Source organism: Amphibalanus amphitrite, unplaced genomic scaffold, assembly GCF_019059575.1.
Source record: "Amphibalanus amphitrite isolate SeventyFive unplaced genomic scaffold, NRLGWU_Aamphi_draft 000122F_arrow, whole genome shotgun sequence".
In the NCBI taxonomy this organism is placed as follows: domain Eukaryota; kingdom Metazoa; phylum Arthropoda; class Thecostraca; order Balanomorpha; family Balanidae; genus Amphibalanus; species Amphibalanus amphitrite.
Genome location: NW_024881617.1, coordinates 840,730 through 865,212, shown reverse-complemented (window position 1 = coordinate 865,212; position 24,483 = coordinate 840,730). Strand labels below are relative to the sequence as shown.

The 24,483-nt window shown below is 49.1% G+C and overlaps 1 protein-coding gene across 4 annotated transcripts; it reads left to right on the top strand.

Annotated features, from left to right (window-relative positions):
* The first annotated feature begins 1,970 nt into the window (after positions 1-1,970).
* Positions 1,971-24,328, top strand: LOC122381588. Of its 4 annotated transcripts, none has more exons than XM_043365935.1 (22): positions 1,971-2,113; positions 4,133-4,218; positions 4,436-4,521; positions 6,118-6,274; positions 9,466-9,654; positions 10,074-10,169; positions 10,560-10,674; positions 12,467-12,570; positions 12,857-13,024; positions 13,394-13,634; positions 15,121-15,238; positions 16,438-16,580; positions 16,779-16,835; positions 18,357-18,932; positions 19,850-19,857; positions 20,171-20,297; positions 20,781-20,952; positions 21,562-21,698; positions 22,008-22,242; positions 22,583-22,668; positions 22,938-22,999; positions 23,252-24,328. In XM_043365935.1, the coding sequence occupies exons 2-22, from the start codon at positions 4,134-4,136 to the stop codon at positions 23,362-23,364; spliced, it is 3,075 nt and encodes a 1,024-aa protein (XP_043221870.1). In that variant the 5' UTR covers positions 1,971-2,113; position 4,133; the 3' UTR covers positions 23,365-24,328. The 4 variants fall into 4 exon arrangements, with proteins under 4 accessions (XP_043221870.1, XP_043221869.1, XP_043221872.1 ...); XM_043365934.1 differs by having other exon boundaries at positions 20,168-20,297; XM_043365937.1 differs by lacking the exon at positions 18,357-18,932 and having other exon boundaries at positions 1,988-2,113.
* The last annotated feature ends 155 nt before the right edge of the window (positions 24,329-24,483 follow it).

The following is a 24,483-nucleotide window of genomic DNA, read 5'->3' as shown; positions in this document are numbered from 1 at the left end:
ATACCCATTCAGACGGGCAAAATGAGTACTGAGAAGTGCACTGCACTCGACGCTCGTGCCTTGACAAACATAACGAGGTGATACAGCTTTATTTCCCTCAATTCCTTGGTAGGTAAAAGTCTATTAGGAAGAACATGACCAAGAGTAGCTCGAACGTCCGTCGGTATTTAACGATGATTACGAGCGAGCGAGCGCAGCGAGCGAAGCGAGTCTTTTCAATATAACGGAAAAATCTCAGTATACCTACATCTCAGTGACCGTCGTGGCACGTGCCACGTGAAAAGTCAAGGGTGTTCAAGCTGTTTTGCAAAAGTAGTGATTTTGAGAGGCCCATATCTCAGCAGCCGCTTGGGCGATTGTCTTGCGGTAATTTTTTTAGGGTAGCTGCATCCCTTCTACCAATGGTCGGACACTCTTGATCTATGTGAGTGACCCCCACTGCACGTGCAAAATGCAAAAAGAAGAGGTGCCAAATTTGTTCCCATTTCAATAACTCGGTAATTACTGGGGCGATTTCGCTGAAACTTGGCATACAGGTAGGCACCCACCAGGCAATGCATTCCCATGTGTTGCGGTTAGGGTGCTGTTGCACGTGCGCACGTTCAGGGGGCGCTCCCAGATCTCGAGAACGGCTGGGCCGATTGTGCTCAAATTTGGTACACGGTTGGGGACCAGTTAGTAGGGTGCCGTGCAAAAGTCAGTTTGGACCCCGTTTGCACGTGCGCACGTGCAGAATGCCGCTTCCAGATCTCAGGAACGGCTAGGCCGATTGCGTTCAAATTTGGCACACCGCTAGCGACCGGTTAGAAGGGTGCTTTGCACAAGCCCGTTGGAAGTACCCTCTCGCCCTTCCGCACGTGCAGGGCTCACTATCTCGCTCGCTCGTTCTTCGCCCAAAAGGCGTTTTACTGGTTTCATAAATATATGCTGCTAAATTCACATCAACGGTATTACGGTAGGCGATCGCTACTTTTGTTTTGTTTTTGCGTCACAACACCATCATTTACATATTCGAGAACATCTTCAATTTATTGACATTGTTTAGCTACTCAGATGATGTATAAGCATGCCAGCTTAACCCTAAACATCCAAAACATTTTTACGTTATATAACGTTAGTATGGGTGTATGGGTGTATGGGTGTTTACGTTAGTATGGGTGTCGTAAATGACAATAATAAGTGGTCTTCGTCCACGAGTAGGTAGGAACTGTTGCGAAAAAAAACCATGGACAGTCTAGACAGTTAATTGCCCTGTGTCGTTATAACAGCAATATGTATAGTCCAATGTCAGCGAAGGCTTAATTACACGTCACTGGAGGTCTAGAAAATGCCTTCGCCGCCCGCTGCCCCCCCCCCCCCCCCCCCCCACATGGCTTGCCTTGCTCATGACGACCGTTGATTGGCCGCTGTGATCGGTGGGGACGGCCGGCGGCTATGGGTCAAGTGACCTGACCCAGCGTGGGGCAAGTGGAAGCCTAAGCAAGGGATTCTGATGCATGTCCCTTTCGCTGTGTCGGGAAGCTATGCCTATGCCGTTTGCCATGCTGTGCTACCCGTAAAAGTTATCACGTTGATGATTATCGAATAGGTAGGTACATACCTACACGCCACGATCATAATCGTTTATTAACGACTACAATAATCGACTGTAAACAAACTTCCATGACGTAAGGTTTCGTTGAGAAATAAAATATTGACATTCAAAGCAACACATGTTTTTTAATTCATTCCCAACTTTTTGATACCTACTTTATTGCATTAAAGTTGATAAGTTCATTGCCCATTGCCTATGAAACTACCGTCGCTGTCGGAACAATCCCCAAATATCGACTCTGGCGAGCTGTCGCCGCCCCCTCGTCCACTCGGCTTCCCCATTGACCATGAGCTCATGTTGCGGCGTCCGCCAGCCGTGTTACTGTGTCGCCGGGGTGACCGATAAATAGAGGACCGCCAGCGCCGGCGGTCGCGGCGGTACGGCGCACTGTTCGCCGAGGCCCGGTCGAGACACCACCCCGGCCCAGCACCGTCCGACGCCGACGGACTGGTGAGAGCTCAGCGACCCGTCTGGCACTGCGGCTACCGGGCGCCGGCCGACTGTCAGCCATAGGACGAGGTAAGGGAAATGGGATTAATACATAGACAGGGCTGAGACTGGATGGAAACTGGTGACTAATGTGGTGAGGGCCAAACAGCCCATAACAGTCCACGATATCTTGCATGTGCCGTAGCTATGGGGAATCTCGATGTTGATTTCGGACGAGAGTCAGAAATGAAAAAAAAATGAGAAGAAATGCTAACTTATTGCTTTATCTTCAATCTTAAAAGTCAAAAAATCAGAATGTTATATCACAAGAGACGTGTTTTGCAATTCCGAAAAAAAAAACTGGAGAGATTCCAACCTACGAGTCAACAGCTGAGCGCAGCAGTTATCAGATGCTTTGATCCCCTTCGGCGCGATACAGACGAACTAAAAGTTATTAAGTGGCCCGGCCCGTGTCTGGATAGCGAATAGGCTTTCATTGTAGTTCCATAATGCTAACAGGTCTACGTCCAATGACAGGTGACGTCAGCTGCATTCACATGCACGCATGCTCGTAAGTCGTAAGTATATCCATATTCCACACTTGTGCACCACTCACAGTGCCCTATAGGTTCAGTAGCAGAACACTTCCTTCCGAGCATTTCCCGGCACAGCTCAGCCCACTTCCGGCAGAGGTCGATCCAGTCACATGACATCAGAGGTCCTGTTAACCCGGCAGTTGCTGGGGTATTTCGCCACCCACCGTTTGCTGCAGGGGGGGGGGGGGGCGTTAAACACCCCCAGCCGATAACTCGAGAACCAATAGGCGCAGCGAAACGCACGAGGCGGCAAACGAAAAAGCGCGACAAGACGCTGCAGATGAGTACTTTTAAGTTGAATTTTGAGGTCACAGGTCGGGTCAAGGTTAGGTCAAACACTTGAAATCAGGCTTTCAGTTGCATGGATTTCAGGACTTCGCAATGGGCGCCTCTCGTCATAAACTCTGTCAAAACGGTGCACAATCCTTCATATAAGGCCTACAAGAGTGTCAATTCCATGTAGGGGTCAGTCAAGCATAGGTCAGGGTCAAGGTCAGGTCAACCGGGTAGGCACATATCCCCGAAAATCAAAACTGATATTCGCAGCCTGTGACACATATTTTATGGGTAATTTTGGGCGTAGAACACGATGGTGACATTCATTATATCATATGTGTACATGTTTGGTTCAAAAAGTTCAATTTAAGAAATGCATGTATCATGGTCGTGACTCGTGAAGTAGTCACGAGAAATTACCAAGATTCAGTTCAAGATTTTGGAAAATGCGGATCGATAATCAATAATCAAAGATAGCCATTTGATTGTTCGTGGTATTGGCAGTGTAATGGCGTTTACGGCATGTCTGTATGTCTATTCTGTGATTTTATATGATTTTTTGAACATATGCCGTTTTTGGTCGAAAACTCAGAAATCATGACGTCACTAAAACCTCGATATCTAAAAAATTTTCCGACCCATTGTTTTGAAACTTTGTCACAATAAACTTCAATCTATTCCCTACAGGTACCCAAATTTTGGCGAGCCTGCGGCGCGCCGTTTTAATGCTATGGCCCGGCGAAAAAAGTGGGGCCCAGCAACTCGCGGGTTAAAAGTTCCCCTCGATTTCTGCGTTTACACATAATTTTCTGGTCTCGTTAAAGTTAAGGTCGGGAACGAATAACTAGGGGTAACTTGGCTAGTGACTTAGACAAACTCCATCATTATTTATCATTATTTGCTGTGTTTACAATTACCAGGAACAGAAACTCCTATGTTATCATTAAGAACACACTAAAACGTCACCCATCACGGGTTTCATAGCTATTCTTCGATCCATAATATGCGCGGTTTACTCTTTTCTAATTCATACGTTTCCTGGAATTCGGGCCAAGTCGCAGAGAAACTCGGCTTGTTGCGGGTGTCGTGAGGATACTGTGCAACGTGCATTGATCGTCGTGTGTGGCGGGTCGTGTGTGGCCACTCAGGCCACTTAGGCTGCAAGAAGACATTTGATGCCGGATACTTAAAAATATAAATTTCTCTACACCGAAATGATGTGGTCTTCCTATTTCAGAATGGCGTTTTTATGGGCAATATTCGTGTCGGCCGTTGGTCTGGCGATAGCCGAGTCGCCAGTCGCACCGGAGTCCCCTATGCCAGGTAAGAAACAAAAGTATCCGCTACACTGAACACAGACTTACGCAATGTACGATGTAGGTACAAAATTATCGTAATTATATCTTAATAACCGTGATTAAGAGCCTACGCTTTGTGTGTTAAATACAAACATGCCTGACTACTAAGTTATGAGTAAACATAATTAAGTGGTGCTCTGTTGCTGTGACGTTTACTTGACATGACACTACGTTGTTTACAGAGTCTAGTAGTCAGCTGAAGGTCTGGTGTAACAACGTGGAGGAGGGAGAGAAACTGCTCATCGGCCGGAAGAACACCACCCTCCAGGTGAGAGGTCACGGGTCACACGGTGGGTCGACCACCATGGGACCATTAATGGCATTTGAAAAACAGCGCACATTTTCACGATGCTCCCTAAATCCCTACAGCAAACCGGTAAAACATTTTTGGCTGCTTTATAAGCACCTGCCCTCTAACGAACTTTCATATCCGTGTGAAGGTCCTGCAACCGTCGAGGTTCGTTCTGAGGACACATTCACACAGTTATCAAAAAGTATGTCCCTCTGGTATAGTGACCTTTGAGTTTGGGAAAGGTCGAATCATTTGGTGCCGACTGCCCTTCGGCAGTGATCTTTACAGAGCAATTAACTGTGTTTACCCGCCCACTACCGACGCTAGACGCAGTGGGCAATAATTCAACGACAAAAACACAGCCCCGCCCAGTCACTAACCGTTCGCTCCAAACTGCCGAAGCGCTTTGCGGACAATGACACAGAATAATGATAAGACGAAAACGACATTTTGCTCGATGCTTTCGCTATGCTTATGCTAAACGGTAACTATTCTTAAGTTCTAGTTGATCAGGATGGGTATGACTTACCAGGAGGCCGGGACAATTTTTAAATCATTTGCTTCCTATCTTCGATGTGATCTGAAACAGTTTGACCGTTGACGAGCTACCAATATGATAGAAGAGCCCCAAGTTGTAAATCCATTGTCAGTATTTGATACATACCTATTTGATTTGACACCTATTTGATACATACCTAGGCATACTTATCTTGATATGCATATGACCATCTAAGGGTCTCTAAATTTTTATTTACGCAACGTATAGGCATTCGATTCCCAAGGCATTGCATTAGCGCCAGCATTTAGTTTTATGACTAAAACTTCGGTCACAACAGCTATTGTGCTTATGGAGTACCTATCATGAATTATGCAGTAGTCTCGACGAGCTGTGTACACACCTTAGGTGAGCCCTTGTATGCTGATAAGCATATTTTATAATCCCAATGAAAAGGCCCCAAATTATACAGCATGGCCCTATACATGATGTATGTGATGTGATGTATGTGATGCTTTGCACTGCCGGTTCTTTGAAAACATAATCGGCACATAACATGCCAAACAATTGATCATCAGAATAATAAGACAGTAGACATGCTTATCGCCTAGGAACACTGTAACTGGAAAGGAAATCCAATAAGCTTGCAAGTTACAATAAAAAACGAACGTAATCGCCATCAAAAAAGATGGCGGCTTGTTGGTCAATGATTTCGCAGCTCGCAACTACGAACAGGATAAATAGCGTTAACGACACTTTAGAATTGAGCTGCAAAGTATTTGCTCAGCCAAACCGTAATCATTTTGCTACCTATTGAACCGGCGATTTCAGATCTAGCACGTCCTATTGAACAAAAAGGTGCATTTATATATAAGTTAAATATTAAGTACAAAAGGGCGCACACGTATATCTCGACAATAAAAAAACGTAAGCACGTCTCATCACCATTCCAGTTAATGCTTCTAGTACGTGTCACATAAAGTCTAGTTTACTGCACTGAGTATTGTGTAACTTAGATATGGCCTCGTGTGTCGCTGAGTGACCAATGACCTTTCCGTCACCCTGTGACCCGGCAGAGCGCGTGTGACCTGCGGGCCGAGATTACTCCCGCGGCCGTTGGCAGTTTGGTGCTGGCATTTGCAGTTCAGTCCCTGACAGACATGGGGACGTCAGGCAGCATCCACGGCACCTTCCTCGGCGTCCCGAAAATCTACGGTCTCGTCAACAAAACAGGTATGACGTCAAATATGTCTTCATTATATGATGGTTTGGTGTAATGACAGCTTGCGAGCGCTCCATTGTTGAAGCATTCTTCGAAAGTGTAATGATGGTCCAGTGTACTTTTTTGTGTCTCCTGGGCAAGGCACGCCAACTGTACACAATAGCTAGCATCCATAGCGATGGCACTAATTTGCTGTTATTGCTGCAGCTAGGCCGCTGAAAACAAAAGAAGAATAAATGTATCAAAATGGAAAAGTAATTGTGTATCGGTAACTTCCCACGGAATAAACGATTTAACCGTCATTATTCTAAACCGCACAAGGCTGCAGTGTGGCCGGATGGATAAACAATATGTTGCCGCTCCGTTTTTGAAAAGTAACAGCTCAAGCTAGCAAGAGCACTTAACAACAAACACAAATAAATTGCTTGATAGTTGATACGTTTGTTCGAACTAAGATTTAACCCGCGCCCGGCTGGGGGTCCTGGATTTCCACGCCCTGCTGAGGGGTGGGGTGTTTGAACACCCCCCTTCTAATTCGGCTCCTGGGCCACGTAGCGATATGCGGAAGGCGGCGTTCGAAAGAGCGTCAAAAATAATGACGAAATCACTTCGGTCACTTTTTTGGTCAGGTCAAAGGTCAGGTCACCAAAGGTCATTGAAGGCAAAATTTCGCCGATTTCCAGGTCGAATGTCGACAATTTCCAAGAAGCCAACGCATCACTCGGGAACCAATAGAGCAACAACGCTGCGGAAAAGCGCATTCGATAGCCCTTATAACTCCCTTTCTGGGTAATTCTCTTAGATTTGACCTAACGTCAACGGTTTTGCCTGCAGGGGGCAAAAACTGCAAAAATAGCCGATTTTTTCGGAAACAATTTTTCTGCAATAACTTTTGACCCAAGCCTTGTACGAGCTTAATTTTACCGGCATCATGTTCCTCTCGTCAAGACACATCGAAAGAACTATAACTTGACCTTGAAAGGTCAACTTGAAAATTTGACCTCAACTGAAAGGGTCATGTTGCATATCATCAGTCGATCCGTATCGTCGAGCTGAACACATCTAAGGCGTTTTCATCGCTTTAGCAGGCCTCTATCAAAAGTTATTTGCGAAAAACTGTTAGATACCATCCGTGACCTGAGATGACCTCAGGGGCATAAACAGTGGTCAAGGACACCATTTTCATGTTCAGTGTGTCTAAATTACTAGTAATTCAGTGTTTGGGAGTGTTTATAATGTCTTTCGTCCAAAAGAGGCGCATTTCAATTTTCTCCCATTGACTTAAAATGGAGAGGTCGCAAAATTGACCTGACCTTAGGTCATCGATATCAAAAATTCTGAGATAAATATTTTGTACATGTTATTGCTCTTAGCAATCGCTGAAAGTTTCAAAGCAATCGGTCACTCGGTGTAGCTATGGCAGACATTGAAAGTTTTTATGAGGTGAGGTCACTTCAAATGACCTGGAGACCTGACCTTGAATGATCTTGGTCTGAAATTTTCACAACATGAGTAGAATTGATGTATTATAAGGTGTACCAAAAACGTTTGAGATATTCGCGAAAAACACGGGGGGTGTTCAAACACCCCCCAGCAGGGCGCAGGTTAAGATGCTGCGCTGCGAATAAATGATAACCTGAGTCCTGACTAAAAGTCCATTCGTGCCTGAAATGAAACACAGCAAATGGGGTGTTCCACTCGTATTCACAGCCCCATCCTGATAATTATCACCATATCCAGGCCAAGTTCAGACACCGTTCTGCGTCGTTCAGGCTCTCAGCGATCGAAGAAGGACCACTCAACATTACCTGTCCGTCTGGAATGCTCTATCACCGGCACACCTGTTCGTGTCGGTCGGCGTTAGCGGCCAGTGACGTCACGCGGCACGCGCTCTGGCCCGGTGCCGGCCAGGTATTCAGCCGCCGTCCGGGCGGGCGCGCGCGGCCGCCGGTTTTGTATGCCGCTGGTCAATACCTACTGTGACCATCCGCTGTGTACCCCGGGCGAAGGCTTTATTGTCTACAGCACCGCTGGCTGCAGGCCCCGGTGTGGCTGTTGACCATTGGTCGATACCTTCCAGGCCAACATCAGTCTTTGGCATGGTAACGTTCCCTACTTGCATAAGGACCTCATTCCGGACACATGGGGCTTATCGAGCTGAGCGCTGACGGTAAATTTTACAAATGGATGATGGAGCATAACTTCCAAAGTGACGTCAAAACTGTAAATATCTAAAAGAATATAGCGCAAAGGGATATTCTGGTGTTTTGTATCGGCCATCAATTTGGAATGAGACTAGAAATAAACATTATCAGCTTACATTCACCTTGCCTGAGTAAACGTTATTAGGTACACCTACCCATTCGTCTCCTCGATGGCGTAACCACTAGTGAGATAGTATCAGTATAGCACCACGATAATGAGTCGAACCCCAACAGCAGCTTATCGATTCTCCAGCAAGCATTCCTGCCGCCATGCAGTCGCACCACAAGTGCTAGCTCATTTTTAGCAAGAAACAGTTCACCCCCGCGCGACATGGCACCAATGCCATGAAGGAACAAATGCGCTGTTTTCGTGACCATGCGACCTGTGCCCTTTCGACGACCGTCAAGGCGCCGACGCGGCAGCTGTTGTGACCGACCGGCCCGGCGTCCGGGGTAGTCAGCATGGGACTACTGACGTAGCGAATACACACAGAGCTGTAATGGCAGCCGAGGGACACGGGCATCGAATGGCTGAACCTAATGACGACTGGAGGTTATGCATGCTTTCCAGAAAAAACAGCCCATTTCGGCTGTTGGTACACATGGGGGCAATCCCCGGTGGTAAAAAGTGCCATTGAATGCCGAGCCTCGTTGGAATGCCTCCGTAGTTTCCAGTTTTATTAATAGATGGCGCTAGTGGTATGTTCCTGAGGTGGTAGGCTGTACCGCATTACACGTCACGAGAATCGGGCTCAGGCTGGGGTCGGGCGGCAATCTTCGAACCGTGGATCCTGGACAATTATCTTGATTGATTGTTTCTGAAATATGAAAAAATGATATGTTGGTATAAAAAGAGCACCGAAATGTTCAAATGGAATTCTACAGGATCCCTTCTAGATTGACAAGTGACTTCCCTCAACAGAACGATACTGGAAAGGAACATGACTGTCAGGTCCATGTCGCATTTTACAAATGTAACCTGTGTTTTCTCTCTGCAGAAGAGTTTACGGAGAGTAACCTGTTCGCGATCCGCTCGATTGAGCTGGACGACATTCCTCTGAGTGGTATGCGCGCCTACCTGGACGGCTGGTGCGGCACTGTCTACCTACTGGCCGCGCTGCTCAACGGCTCGGATACAGTCGACAACACCATCATCACGGCCAGGATGGAGTGCCCCGATGAGACCGGTGAGTGGGGGATGGAGTGTCCAGACGTGTATTAATTAGTTTTGGGCAAAGAGTGGCCCGACGATCTTGGTGAGTGAGAAATGGGATCACCGGACGAATGTGAGTTGGAAAGGAGTGTCCGGACTCCGGATAGTTTTGATGGGTTTAAGATGAGTATCTGGACGAGGCTGGATTGGAATGAAGTTTGAGGTGACTGAGTTGCAATAGAGTGTCTGTAACAGATCGATGGGCGGGGCCTGGCTGGAGCGTACAGATGAGACTGTTCCAACAGACCTGGACCTGATGACCCTCAGGTGACCTCTGGCTGTGCCTGTTTTCACAGGCGTGGACCTGGTGCCAGACGCGACTGTTGTGCCCTGTGTGGCCGCTGAGGCGGTTCTGCACTGCTCCCAGTGTGACATCTTTACCTGTTTCCTCAGGCGTGGACCTGGTGCCAGAGGTGACCGCTGATCCCTCATGGAGACTGGACAATTACGGGGCGCTCCTCTTCAATCCGTACGAGACGATGAACATCCGTAAGTTATGACCGTCTTCGGGCCTGGTAAAATCGTTATTGAGCTAGGAAATTTTAGGCTTAAAACCTGTTTTTTTTCGTAACATTTGAATGCTTAGTTATATGTGCCTAATGCTAGTGCCAGTTTGTCGTCACCTGCATGAATTTTATCTTACCGAGTCTGGTCGCGGTGGAATTTCATCTATAGCCATAGGTTCCCAGCACCATGCATACCTATCCCTCACTGTACAGCCTACAACCCTCCCCTGACCGGTATTGTGGTCTGCGTCCTGTATCTGTCATGCCTCGTCTCAGTTCTGACCAATCCCTGCGTGGCCTCAGTCCTGACCGACCCGCGTGTATGCGTGGATCGTCCGAGGCCTGACCGGTCCCATGCTTGGTCTGCCTACAGCCATCCGGATCGCGGTTCGAAACAACGGCAGCTCGGCCCTGTCGGCCCGCACCGACCCCGACGCGCTCCGGATCTGGGTCTACTTCAAACGCAACTACCTTCATTCCAACAACACGTAAGTTATATTGTGTTACGACTTTAAAATTTAACAGCGAAATGATTATCAGATATCATCAGACAACAGTGTCCGACCGCACCACTGTTTAGTTAGCCACTGTCTGCACACCCTAAGTGTTGTTAGGTGTTCGTCGTGAGATTCACTTTATATACCGATGGGAGGTGACGCGCCCTGTTCCTAAAGCTCCAATAAACAAACAAATATCGATAGGAGGGTGCGACTTCAGTATCATAGTTTCGGGCATTTATAGCGAAAAACAGACTTCAGGTTGCACCTCGCGCGGTTGGTAAGCCGACAGGGTAGCTCGCCATGAGCGGTTCCCGTCTTACCCAATCAATAATCCAGTACCCCACGCCAATGTCCCAGTTTCACCCCACTGCCCCAGTTTCCGCCGTCGATACAAGACGTCGTTTGCGACTTACACGCAGACATATGTAATGAATGGGAACGGAAATGCGTTGTGGGCGGCACCCTCAGTGTCAGTGTATATTCAAAGTCATCCGATTTAACAGCAACGTTCAGTACGATAATGCCATGACATGGCCGCTTCACGTATCATAGACCTCACAGACAACCATGTCATTGGCGACTTTTATCAGTCAGTTTCGTGTGCAATAATTTGGAGCCGTTGATAACAGTTTATTATTCATCGGATTGCCATGCAAAATACAGGGAGCCGCAGCACTTCACTGGAAATGACGCATCAGAAAGGCGTATTGACCACCATCCGTATTCTGTAGCCCAAGTGTGGTGCTGCTCCAAAACGAACGTCTGTGAACGCGTACCCATGGCGACGGGATGCCCGTTCGCAGAACTCGCCGCCTGCCGCCCGTTGATGACGTCACACATAACTAGTGTGACGTCACAGGCGGACAGCGGCCCGGCGAACAATGCTGGCCGTGCGGCCTCGGCCCACGAGCGATGATGAACAGTGGAGGCACACGTCGATGAGCTTGGGTGGGCACCATTGGTGTGCAGTTGCCATGGAAACGGTGAATAAATGGACAGCAGTGGGCCCTCGAGTCCAATGTGTCACGCCATTGTTAGGCTGAAGGAGCAGACATGTTAATGATGGCCTTACATGAGCACCGACAACACTCTTGAGAAATTGAATGCTTCGCTCCCGAACGCGACAGAACACGAACCCAACACGATAAATGTAATCAATTGATCAATTTAGCACACGTTTAACCTAAAATAAGACAGTGATATAGGTAGCCATTATACATTTAGCTTTTTCTATATGTTTTAACATTTTTAAACGGCTGCCCACTGCCCAGTGTCCAATGCGTCGCTCTGTTGCCAAAACCCGTGACCTGAAAGATAGGATGGAGGATGGAAAATGGTCGGTCACACTCAGTAGCGGCGGAACATCTTCAATTAAGGTGGGGGGGGGGGGGCACTGCTGACTTTTTGTCCCATTCTTTCCATGCAACGCCCATAGGGCTAATGTTAAAATGCCAAAATCAAAGGGGGCACGGTGCCCCAGTGCCCTCCCCGTTCCGCCACCTATGGTCACACTTCCAACACTTTTGCTGCTCCCGAAAAGCGACGGTAGATAACAAATACCTGGCTAGAACTGGGAAATTTTCACGATTACCCGAACAGGCCCTAATGTCAGGTGACTTTTATTTTGGCGGCTTTAGGCACCAAGAGCAGTGCGACGCATCAGCGATCCTCTGGGTCAAATGTTGCGTCGCGGACAGCCGGAATAAGCAAAACAGCGTGAGCAAACTTTGTCTTGTGATGCTTCGTTTCCCATCTGACGCTGCGCGTACCCTGCTCACAGAATTGTGCCGCTCAACATGTCCACATTCGAGCTGATGCCTTCACCCGGAGACGTCATGATCAGCATCGACAACATCATCAACCGGACTCGGCCCGGCAGCCCAGGTACGTGCTCACTTCGCCACCACTGAGAATGAGAAAACGACAACGACCGTCGGCTGTTTTTAATCATATAAACACTGCAAGTCGTTAAACTAATACGCTCGTCATGTTTCATTAGAGTCTCACTTCGGGAATAATCGGTACTCGTCGAATACAAATGCCACATAAATGCGCATAATACCAGTCAGGCACAGATCACGTTTGTTATAACCTGTCATAGTCACACGACTGTCCTCCCTCCCTGCTAACTCCCTCTTTCCCTTCCTGACACTCTGCCTCGCTCCGCCAGCGATCGGGGCCGGTTCGTCTGTGGAACTGACTCTCACCCAGCTGAAGCTGCCCGAGCACCAGTGTGGGGACGGCATCATCGTGATCAGCGTGGACCCGCTCGGAGAGATCACGGACACCCAGAGGGGCAACAACGCCGTCGGCATCCGCGTCCAAAGTCCCTGCCAAGGTACGGAAGCGGTGACTGCGTGGGGAGAGACGGAATAGAGAGATGAAAATGCTCCCTATGGAACAGAAAGTTGGCATGGATAAAAATGACGAGGTCGGAGTCTGATTTGTGGAAGTTCGGTGAACTATTGTTGTGCTAAAACTGTTATACATCAGGCTCGATGCATGATTAAATGAATTATTATGGCTTCGGCTCCTTTGGATCCGTTCAATTGACTGTAATTGACTGATGACTCCTATGGGCGAGTACAGCAAACAGCACAGCTCGCCGCGAACTGACCAGTTCTGTAAAATAAAACTCACCCTCTAATATGACGAGCAGTTTAAAACAGGCCCGCTGAGCCCGCCCTGCCCTCCGTCTCCCGGACAGCTGATGCCGGTCAGTGTTACGTGTACGGCACGCCCGAGCCCGGCGTCTCGCTGGTGGCGCTCCACCACAGCTACTCGTCCATGCCCTCCAACATCATCAAGCTGCACGCCGCCACTGCCGAGATCCAGCGGCTGCCGCCCGCCTACATGCTGACCGCCAGCCAGCGCCTGGATATGGTGAAGGCCGTGAGTCTGTCGCACGCCATCCAGGCGGAGGCCAACCGGCTCCAGGACATTGGCAGGTCAGTTCCGGACGACATAGCCTCATGTGAGATCGGTCGAGGGGCCCCGTATTAGATCGCTTTGAGGTCTGGAGCTGTGTAGGGTCAGTCAAGGGCTTCAATTCGTGTTCAGTTAGGGAAATGCAATGGGTAAAATACGACAAATACCATTTTAAAGGGACCCTCCCACCTTCAAAAAAGTTAATGAATTGGCATGAAAGTGATGTCGCTCGGTTCAGAAAGAGCAAAAACGAATATCTACCAAATTTCATCGAAAAATATTCACCGGTTTTCAAGATATTAGACTTTTACTTTTGTTTACTTTTTGGGATCTCCGCTGTTCCTAGCGACTTTATTTGAAAGTGCGGCATTTGTTGCGCGCAAAGCAGCATATAACACTATGCTGCTACAAAACGTTTTAGTCAAACATTTAACGGACGTTCGAAAGCCTGATGACGTCATCAGATTCCCGCAATGGTTAAGAGATAGCAGTGGCGGCGCCACGAATTTTCGCCAGTGGGGGCAAGCTTCAGGTGACCCGACTGTTGTCTGATAACCCGATCTGCAAAATCCATGAGCTCCTTGCCCCTAGATGTTGCCAATTAGAAATTATCATGGTTTCAGGTTTCATGCATACGTATTGAGCTTAAGCATGTAGTTCTCTTTTTTACCGTAGTGCGAATATACATATGCGATTCTCTCACACACGATTGATACCAGGATAAGCTCTATTAGGGCGATCCATATACATTTCCAGATAACCCGGATATGCATACCTACCTATCACATTTTGTCATACCTCCCTGAGCTCAGTCTCAGTCTAAGGGTTCCCAAAAGAGGGTGAACTCTTCTCTGGCCGATTTTGACAAGCTGCCTCTCAACCTCCTCGAGGTCAAGCTCGAGGGCAGCCTTCTGGTGAATGAAAATGAGTAGGAAAATGAGTGGGAGTAGGAGATATGCGACAGACGGTCTGAGAACGAACGTTCTGCTGATGCACTTGATACGGGAATCGTCAAAAACAGGCGTACTAATAACCGCCTATCATGAATATTGCACCGGTCTTCTGTTCCCATTTCAACATCAGCCCAATTTTGTGGGGGCAAAAACATAGTCTTGCCCCCACGGCCTCCTGCCAGTGGGGGCAGTCTGCCCCCACTGCCCCCACGGTGGCGCCGCCCTTGAGAGATAGGGACCACGCTGGTCCCACCCTGCAAGTAAAAGGAAGAAATTTCTTGAACACCATAAAGCTGCAGGGGTTGCGACCAGGATAAATGGTGGTTTCTGAGCCTGGCCGCAAACTTGGCTATCTCAACTCAAAACTAATGTTAAGGTGGGAGGGTCCCTTTAATTGCTCTTCTGTGCATTCATTCCGTAATAATAAAGCAGATACGATTCATAAGCGCATCTGACTTGAAGTGCAAATCGGCAATGTGCCAGCCCGATGTGGCATCAATATTATGTGATAACGAGTGAAACTAACCACCGCCGTCCGTTTCGGTACCTGCAGCTGTGACGGGGTGTCCGATCTGCTCTATCACGGCCTCTCCTGGGAGCACTCTGTGCTGAGCCGTCTCTCGCAGGGCCTGGTCGGTGCTGGCGAGGTGATCAGCGGTGTCTCCGCCAAGGTGAGTCAGAGTGTCAGGGCCCCGGGTGGGCAATGGGCATGATGTGTGTGAGGATATCAGGGTGATTCTATGAAGGTGGTGGATGGAGTCACTGACATGGAGTCAGGGTTGGCATTTTTGCCGGCAAAAACTAGTTTATGCCATTTGCCGGTTTAAACCGGTTTTAACCGGCAAAAAGTGGCAAAAACTGGCAAAAACTCAGAAATATCACAATGCTATGCCTAGACATGATTTTGAACAGGAAACATTTTAAGGAGAATTCGGTGAAAGCTTTATGCTTTCAAACAGAATTGTGACATTGACCATTGAAATGTTTCATACCTAACTCAGAAACATTTTCATGGGCTATCCATAAGGAGCTACATAGTAAGATGCCTTTTGGGGGTGACAAATGAGCCAGTGCAAGGGTGACTGGGTGAGTCCTGCACAATCAGAAGTGCGAAGGGGTATCTGCCACTGATATGCGCACGGCACCGCATGACACCCTACTTACCGTGGCCGCCTTGTCCCACTCTCCCCTTACATGGAAATACATTCCGTTGTGAATGTCTACCGACATGCATAGACATTTTAAGCAGGGATAAGTAATGAGGCAACTTCAGAATGTTTAGTGCATCTATATAACTACCAGAAATGCATTTGTACATTTCAAATCCGTTCCTAACTAGAAAAGTTGTAGGTTTGGCCATCTGAGTTTTAGCCAGTTTTTGCCAGTTCTTGCCACCAGGGTTTCTGCCAGCCGGTTTAAACCGGTTAAAACCACTGGCAAAAACCAGTTTTTGCCACCCCCTGCCAACCCTGCATGGAGTCAGGAAGGGTGTGAGGGTGAGAAAATCAGGTCCGGTGTTAAAACGTCGCGACTCCAGATAACCTAGGTGCGAGCGAGGAAGCAAGTAAGTCGCAACGACATATTTGAAAAGCGTTTCAGTTTCCATTCTAAATACCAGAAGGGGTGTGAGCTAAGTGAATATCAATATTTTGAAACAAGATACGAGTGGGAGTGTGCATCGATGTGCACAAGAAACCTTACAAGAAGTCAATTTTGCACCAGCGTAATATGAGCTACGATCTAGCTTTTTTTGGTACCTAACTTTGCTTTTTTTACTTTGTCAAGTGTGTCCACTGAAATTTGGATCAGCTCGCGCATGTCGGCTATAGCGACTGTCTAACAAAATGTATCACGTCCTTGTGTGTTTCAGTCTGAGTTTGAGTACGACCAGCTGCGCCTTCTGAGCACGCTGGCCTCCACCATCGGCCAGATGCTGCAGCAGAAGGGCAGCCTGCGCACCATCCTCAGCACCATCATCCACGGAGACATGTCCATGTTCTCGCACATTCCTGGGTGAGGACGCCGTCATGAACCAGCTGCTAGACCGTGCGCATCTATGAGGTTCAGATATGGTGGCCTTCAACAAATGAAGATAACTTCATTTGTTGCCTTTGACTTTATCCGACTCTGAAATCACGTGCTACTGAATTGAGACCCTCTCCCGCCAGTGGCATAGTCCTCTGACCCGCGGTCCCTCCTCTGCGCTCACAGGATTGGCGGCACGCCCAACAGCCACGAGGGAAGCGGTGGGTACGACGGCAGCTTTGGGTGAGTACCGGCCCGGAGGTACTGACCAGTATAACGCCTTAAGGGGCGACTAACGGAGCGAGCGAGAGGGTGGGCCTTGCACGTGCGAAATTTCGAGGGGGTACCTCCAACTGACTTGTGCAGTGCACGGCACCCTACTACCCGGTCTCTAGCGATGTGCCAAATTTGGGCACAATCGGTTCAGCCGTTCTCGAGATATGGAAGCGGCACCCTGCACGTGCGCACGTGCAAAATGGGTCCCAACTGACTTGTACACGGCAACCTACTAACCGGTCCCTAACTGTGTACCAAATTTGAGCGTAATCGGTCGAGCCGTTCTCGAGATCTGGAAACGACCCCTGCACGTGCGCACGCGCAGCAGCACCCCAGCTCTGGCACATGGATATGCAGTGCCTAGTGGGTGCCTACCTACATGCCAACTTTTAGCGCAATCGGCCCAGTAGTTACCGAGATATTGCAACAATTGCAAAACTGACACCTCTTCGTTTTGCACGTGGCACGTGCATAAGGGGTCACCCACATGCATTGGGAATAGTCCAATACTTGGTAGAAGGAATGAAGCTACCCTACAAAAATTACCGCATGTAAATCGGTCAAGTGGTTGCTGAGATATAAGCCTCGCAAAAGCGTCCGCACGGCCGGCCGGCCGGCGGACGCTTTTTAATCTAAGGAAAGATTAAAAAGTTTAATTAATCTTTAAAAGATTAATTAATCTAAGGAAAGACTACGCTCGCTTCGCTCGCTCCGTAATCAATTGGTGGTACTGTTTGTCCGTTCTTTGGCTACCGTCGCTTACAAAATTTACAGTCAAGAGTAAAAAAAGATTAGGCTGAGGTAGCTCTAACTGCTGTATGAACGCTCCTTCAACTCGTAAATGAGATCGGGTAGGTATGTGGAGACTGGCCTGCTCTGTTTTATTCCCTGCCGCTTCGCCCGCTCTGTTGTCCATGGTTACTGCTTAGCTGTTCCCATATGTAGTTCAGTTGGTAGAGCGTCGGACTCCCGGTGGCCAGAGCCCGGGTTCGAGTCGCTCAGGCGCTCGATGCACGAGGCTCCCGACAGGGATGCTCCGCGGTTGGTGAGAGAGAATAGAAGCAGCCAATTGAAGTCAGTTTCCATTGAAAGCCAACGCTTGAAAAATAGGTAGAGATAAGGTAGCACCTTGCAGAAATAAACGTATGTTCCAGGTTCCAAATGGAGGGAGGGCTCGATATTGATCGCATGACCTCATTTTCACATTGATCACCACTAAAATGCGGACCGATTTTGCATTATTCAGCTTCCGTGCTTGTAAGTGACGCGAAACAACAACAGTTCTAAAGTCAGAAAGTACAGCGTAAAGGCCACCCCATCCTATCCCCCAGACAGACAGCACTATGCTCGTTGACACCCATGTCGCCGGGTACCACCACTAACAGCAGCATGTTCCACATTCAGTCAACATCCCATCCTGCCAACAGCGTCTCGCTAGGGACGGGGGCACCGCCGGGTGCCGATAGGTGACGTGGTTCCCGGTTACAGCGGCGGCGGCTACCCCGGCGGCGGCTACCCCAGCGGCGGCTACTCCGGCTACCCCGGCGGCGACTCCTGGAGCTTCCACACAGCAGGTGGCTCAGGAAGCTTCGACTACTCGTCACCCGGCCCACGAGACTATGACTATTCAGGAGGGTACGACTATTCGGCTGGTGGCTCAAGAGGATACGACTATTATGGAAGCGGTTCAGGTTACGATTATGATTATTCTGGAAGCGGTTCGGGAGACGACTATTCCTACTCTATTCCAAGAGATTACGAATTTTATGGAAGCGGTTCAGGAGATTACGACTATTCCTATTCTGGAAGTGGCTCGGGAGGATATGACTACTATGGCAGCGGTTCAGGTTCGGACTACGACGATTACGGAAGCGGATCCGATTCATACGACTATTACGGAAGCGGATATGGTTCATACGACTATTACGGAAGTGGATATGGTTCATACGACTACAGCGACTACCCCGATAGCTTGGGAGACTACACTGGCGACGGTGGTGATGCCAGTCCACTGACATTGAAAAGGAAGAAACGTTTTGCTCCAATTCCAGATATATATCCAAGGTAAGTAAAGTGGACTAGCAAAAGTCAACTAAGTTCGTGTAAACATTTAACTAGATTGGTCGAGACAACGGTTCTAGCTTCATGCATCAGGTAGTTCTGTGGAAATGTAAAAGTATTTGAGCTTTGATAAACTAGGCACGTACCTTTGCGCACCATATTAATAGAACTGATATATAAAGTCAAGAAAAATAATAGCAACGGCACAAAAGGCCAATTACCTACAAAAGGCCAAAACTAACAAAAGGCCAATTATAAAATAGACCCAAAACGACCTTCAAAGGCACAGCTCACCGCCGATACAGCACCGTAGCCATTTTTGAAGGGTCCCAGAGCCAATCCGGCAAATTACCACCGAGACCGGCATTGAGCTCGGCAGACATCGCGTCCTCCTAACGCTCCTATTTGATGATGATTTGTGTTACGGGGCAAAGCAGCGATAAAATCTTATGGCATCAATAAAAACGAAGTTTTAAGGTTGCCTCGGTTGCATTTTGCCGGATGTGGGTAGGGGCAGAGTAGGAGTATATTTTTCAACCTTTCTTTACATCCTCACATTGCTCGAAACTGGCACGAGAGTTCGTGCCCGGGATGCCCCGAATGGACGGAAGGCGTTACCAAAGCTCTGTGATGAGGCTGAGTGCTTGACGCTTTGGCTTGCTGTGTCTGCATGCGTTCGGTGTGCTTCAAACAAACAACTTTAGGATAGCCAACACTCACACAGCAATGCCCCAGCGATGCACGTGACCTCTGTGAAGGACAAGTGGATTACGGTACCTATTAAGAACATTTATAACTTTGTACGCAGTACTTGTAGAAAACATGTTCGTATTTGCGGACTGAATTGAGTGTTACTGAATACTGATCAATAACCATGCGCTAATGAGTCTCTCTTCCCGCTTCCCTGACAACATGGACAGTGACGACGGTAAGCATTACTATACAGCGTGTGATGTGACGATAGATGACGCACTGCAGCATATCTTATTAACAACGTGCTTAATTATTAAATTGCAACAAGGAATTTGCAACAAAGGAACAACAAAGCGATAAAAGTCGTATTCTTCAACCTCCATGTAGACTGAAAAGGTCATTTTGCTTCAATAGAGATATAGTTCCATGTAGAGAAAATCTGACCTAGCAGTCACCTGCCGGCTGTCAGTGAGCACACACTGACAGCCGTCCTGTCAATAACCTGTCCTGTCAATAACCTGTCACGAGTCTGCCGTTGCTGTCAGCAGGCTCTGGCAGCATGGACAGCATGGAATACAGCGGCGACAAGCCCACCTGGAGTCCGGACAAGGACCAGTCCTGGAATGACGGCATGGGCGGCGGAATGGGCGGCGGCATGGGCTACCACCCCAGCACGTGAGTCCATTCAGATGCAAGGGTCCCGGAATATGGGTCTATATCAGCGGTATAATTTCCAGCCAGAGCAGATGAGTCTATATCTGTGACATGGGTCCCGCTCACAAGACGGACATGTGGGTTCACCTCAGCGACATGGATGGCATGCATTACATACCCCCCGACCCGGGCGACTGCACTGGATCGAAGAGAGTCTGGGAGGGGAAGTCGTGAGTCGTGACAAACTATTAATACCTTAGCTCGACTTACAAATATTTGACTTACAGGCTCCTACGATGTTTCATCTTGAATCATTCAACAAGTCATCAGCGCTCAGCAAGCAAAATTTCACATGTATCTATGAATAAAGTAACATAAGAATCTGCCGCCGCCGACCGCAAATATTCAAACTCTGCCTTCAACAAATGGATCGAAAGGCGCCCGAAACTTATTTCGTACTCCCATACTACCCCGGTCGGACTGTACCCCGCCTGTGATTCGCAGTATGATGGCTCCCCTGGTGCGGATTCAGCTGTTCTTCGGCACAGTCATGTCGTACGTGGCACGCGCTGATTACCGGGGTCTGCGTTTGCCGGGCTGCTTCCCCGAGACGTTCAACGATAACTTCCGACGGTTCGTCAAAGCCCTGCTGTGGCGCACATCGCCGGTTCAGGAGGTCAGTAAAGGCAATAGATGCGCAATTTTGTGCAGAGCAAAGGATGCAACTGCTTTCTACGTTGTGGTGCTGGTCGATTTTATTGGTTAAATGAACATCGATCATAACGTTAGGTAATTATTGGCATTACCGTTCAATCACCGCTTCGGTTCAGTCCAACACCACCATCCGTCAATTTCGAACATTGTCGTAATTCTCTTCCGCTGTTGGCCGTGCCGCCGCGCCGTTAAGTTCCCAGCAGTCCAGTATGCGGTACAGTATAGCCTCCAGGCGCGCGCACTGTTGCCATCTAGCGACAGGATTATAACTAGGCGAGCGGCGGAGGTCTGCGCTCGCCGCTCATGCACGAAAGAACAACAGAACAGTGGGGATCAACTGAGGTAGAGTAGATCAAGCCTTTGTAATTGTGAGTTGAACATGTAGTTACATTATCCAGTGTGAATGTGCGAGCATATTTTCGAAATATAGTGCGCACTGCGCACACTGAAGATGTAATAAATTCATGTTTCAATCACCTTGCGGCACTAATGAGCAATTACCTACCTCCTCTGACAATAGAAAATTACCAACCAGCAAACCAACTAACCCAGCACACCCAATGTTTTTCAGATCCCCGGTTACGAGGAAGTCAGCGATGACTTTGTGGCCAACGTCAGAAGCATGATCAAGCAGTTCAGCTCCGGCGTCGATATTGAGTCGGCATTGTTTATGTTCCGACTACCCTACGAGTTCGACAAAGCAATAGAGTGAGTCACGCGTGAATATATACATACATAAATTCACTTTATCCGCTCACCCCCCCCCCCCCCCACACACACACACAAACAGCTAGACAAAAAGATATGACGTAGACGGAAAGGAGCTATGACAATGCCCAGCAAACACCTTCGCTTCGGACGTAGACGGAAAGGAGCTATGACAATGCCCAGCAAACATCTTCGCTTCGATAACTATTTGTTTAAACCAGAGAACACTGCTTATGTAATTCAGACAGCTTCGGCTGAACAAGCGTCGCGCCCATGGAAAGGAGATAACGCCGCGTCTCTGTCTCACAGGCGCTGGATCGAGCGTCGCGGCGGCTTCAACTTGATGATGCCGCTGCAGCCGGACATGATACCCGGCATGCTGGAGGAGGCGGTCCGCATCGCCAACAACTTCACCGTCTACAGCTGGGAGGGCGACGTCGCCATGAAGAACAAGAGCATGGTGCTGCTGGGAAAGGTGGCCAGCGCGCTGCTCAAGACCAGACGGGACGAGGCGCTCGACAAGTTCGTACAGGCCTTCACTCAGGTGAGGGGCGGACTGAGGAGGGCAGGGTTTGCTGAAGAGGCACACAACCGCCTCCGACAGCAGCGCTCGGTGGAGACTCGGTGGAGTGTGGAGCATTGTGCAATTTGGGACCGCTTAGTTAGCGACTTTATGGGGACTTAACTGGGATGCTGGGAGTATAAAAAGGTAAGTCATAAACATCATGAAACTATGTATAAATGCTAAAAATATAATTCATTCATGAAATTACTAGTAGTAGTATCCAGTATCGAGTATCCAGCTCTCCCCCCCCCCCCCCCCCCGTGTTGCGTTGTGACCAACGGCGCTGACCGGGCCGCGTTCTCTGTCGTTCCGACATCAGGTGCACGCCCTTCTGGCCACCGGGGAGCTGGCGGAGGTGTCTGGCGCGCCCGGCATGGAGCTGAACGATAACGACATATGCAGACGGTGAGAAGGGTACCGAGCGGTGGGGGCGGTAACGGGGAGGGAGGCGACGGGATCACTGGTAAAACCTCAGCAACGGTCCGTGCCGAGTAGTCAGCGGCCGAAGGAGTAGCCCCAGTCATAACGATGAGTCGGCGCAGCTTGTGGGATGTGAAACCCACTACTGAACTGCTACACGCTGAGCCCGTGACCTGCAACGTCTCTCCTCTCGCACTTGTGACCTGTCATCCCCGGACACCTGTAACCCGAATCCCTCCCCGCCTTCCCGACAGGATCGTGGAGATGGCCGTCAAGGAGGACGCCGGCGGCATGAACACACCCCTGCTGCTGATGCGTGAGTAGCTTGTTTCACATCAGATACCGTGATATCAAGAACTAAAACAATACCAGGATCACGACATGCCGTGATGTCGAATTTGCGTCATACAATGGTTCAGCCCTTCCTGGTGTTGGCCAAATCTCAAAATCAACAGTCGACCAGCCATCGCACAAAATAGTCACCCCCGCTGCGTCCCTGTTCGCGGCGTTGTGCCGCTCGGGCGCGCACCCGCACCCCTAACGCCCCTTCCCCTCCCCCTATTGACAGGTGACGGCGACGTGTACTCGGTCCGCCCATCCCCTCTGACCGAGGAACTCATCTGGAAAAAGGTGGTCGCCTGCGAATGTTCCCCCGGAGGATGGTCCGGCGTGGCCTTCTAGGCTCGCAACAACGAGGAATAACGCAAGGCGTCAGCTCCAGACCCAGTCTCGAGAAGAATAAAAAAGAAAGGTCGAATTCAGACATTTGTAGAAGCAATGATTTAAGCGGCATGGGATTGCACGCCCCTGCGACCGTTCTTGTAGGCACAATGCCTTAATACAGGGCCTGAATAGTTGACCGCTCCCCTAAGGTCCGAATTCAGTAACCGGGCTGTTCTTTTATCGGGCCCGCACCACACCTCACGAGAGGCGCCCATGTTGCGAACAGGGTAGGGAGATAGAGAGCTCGAGCCTTGCACACACCGTCCTTATGCCTTACGTATCGTAGCGCGGTGTATCTGCATATTTATCCATAGATGTAGTGTGGCCTGACAATGGACAAAGTCGTCACTTGGTCTACAGGCGGTGAAAATACGAACTGGGTTTGAGCAGTTAGGGCAGTGAAAATGGATTTGCGATATGGGGGTGAGGCTAGGCAACGGATAGAGCTGTTGGATTCGTGCACGGCTCGAAGATTATGTGTTATTCTCTGGAAGTGTTATATATAATCGATATTTATTTCGGTCGGAGTCCGGCGTCGTTGCGAGTGGGAACATTGCTGTGATACTGCGGTCGGCCGACCACCCGCGATGGGCGCCTCACCCCTGCCTCCCAGCGGGCACAGCGGTTTGAGGACCACCACGGCGGTGGCGGACGACCCAGCACCCGGCCAGGCATGCGCCATAACTCTGGATCGACGCACCTACGATTTAACGCGAAAATACGCCGCTGTTAATGCGAAACAAGCACAGCTGTTGCACGTATATATTCAATTAAACTGAGCCAGCAGCGCTCCGTCTGTGTGCCTGCATGTCTATTGTCTATAGTCTGGGATGGCCACCCTCCGGCCCGCCCCATCCGTCGCCGGGCGAGGGGTCAGAGGTCTATCGCCTGGCGAATTACATTATGGTCACGTTTGTTGTCCAGTCTTTCCTATATCCTATACGTATATTTTATCCCTCCCCTATAACAGAAGAGCGGCCTTGACCTACTATGTAACCTTTGTGATGTGAATGTGTAGAGCAACGGAGGAGCTTTCTGTTGTGATATGATGTGCAATGAGGTCGGTGGGTCGTTTAT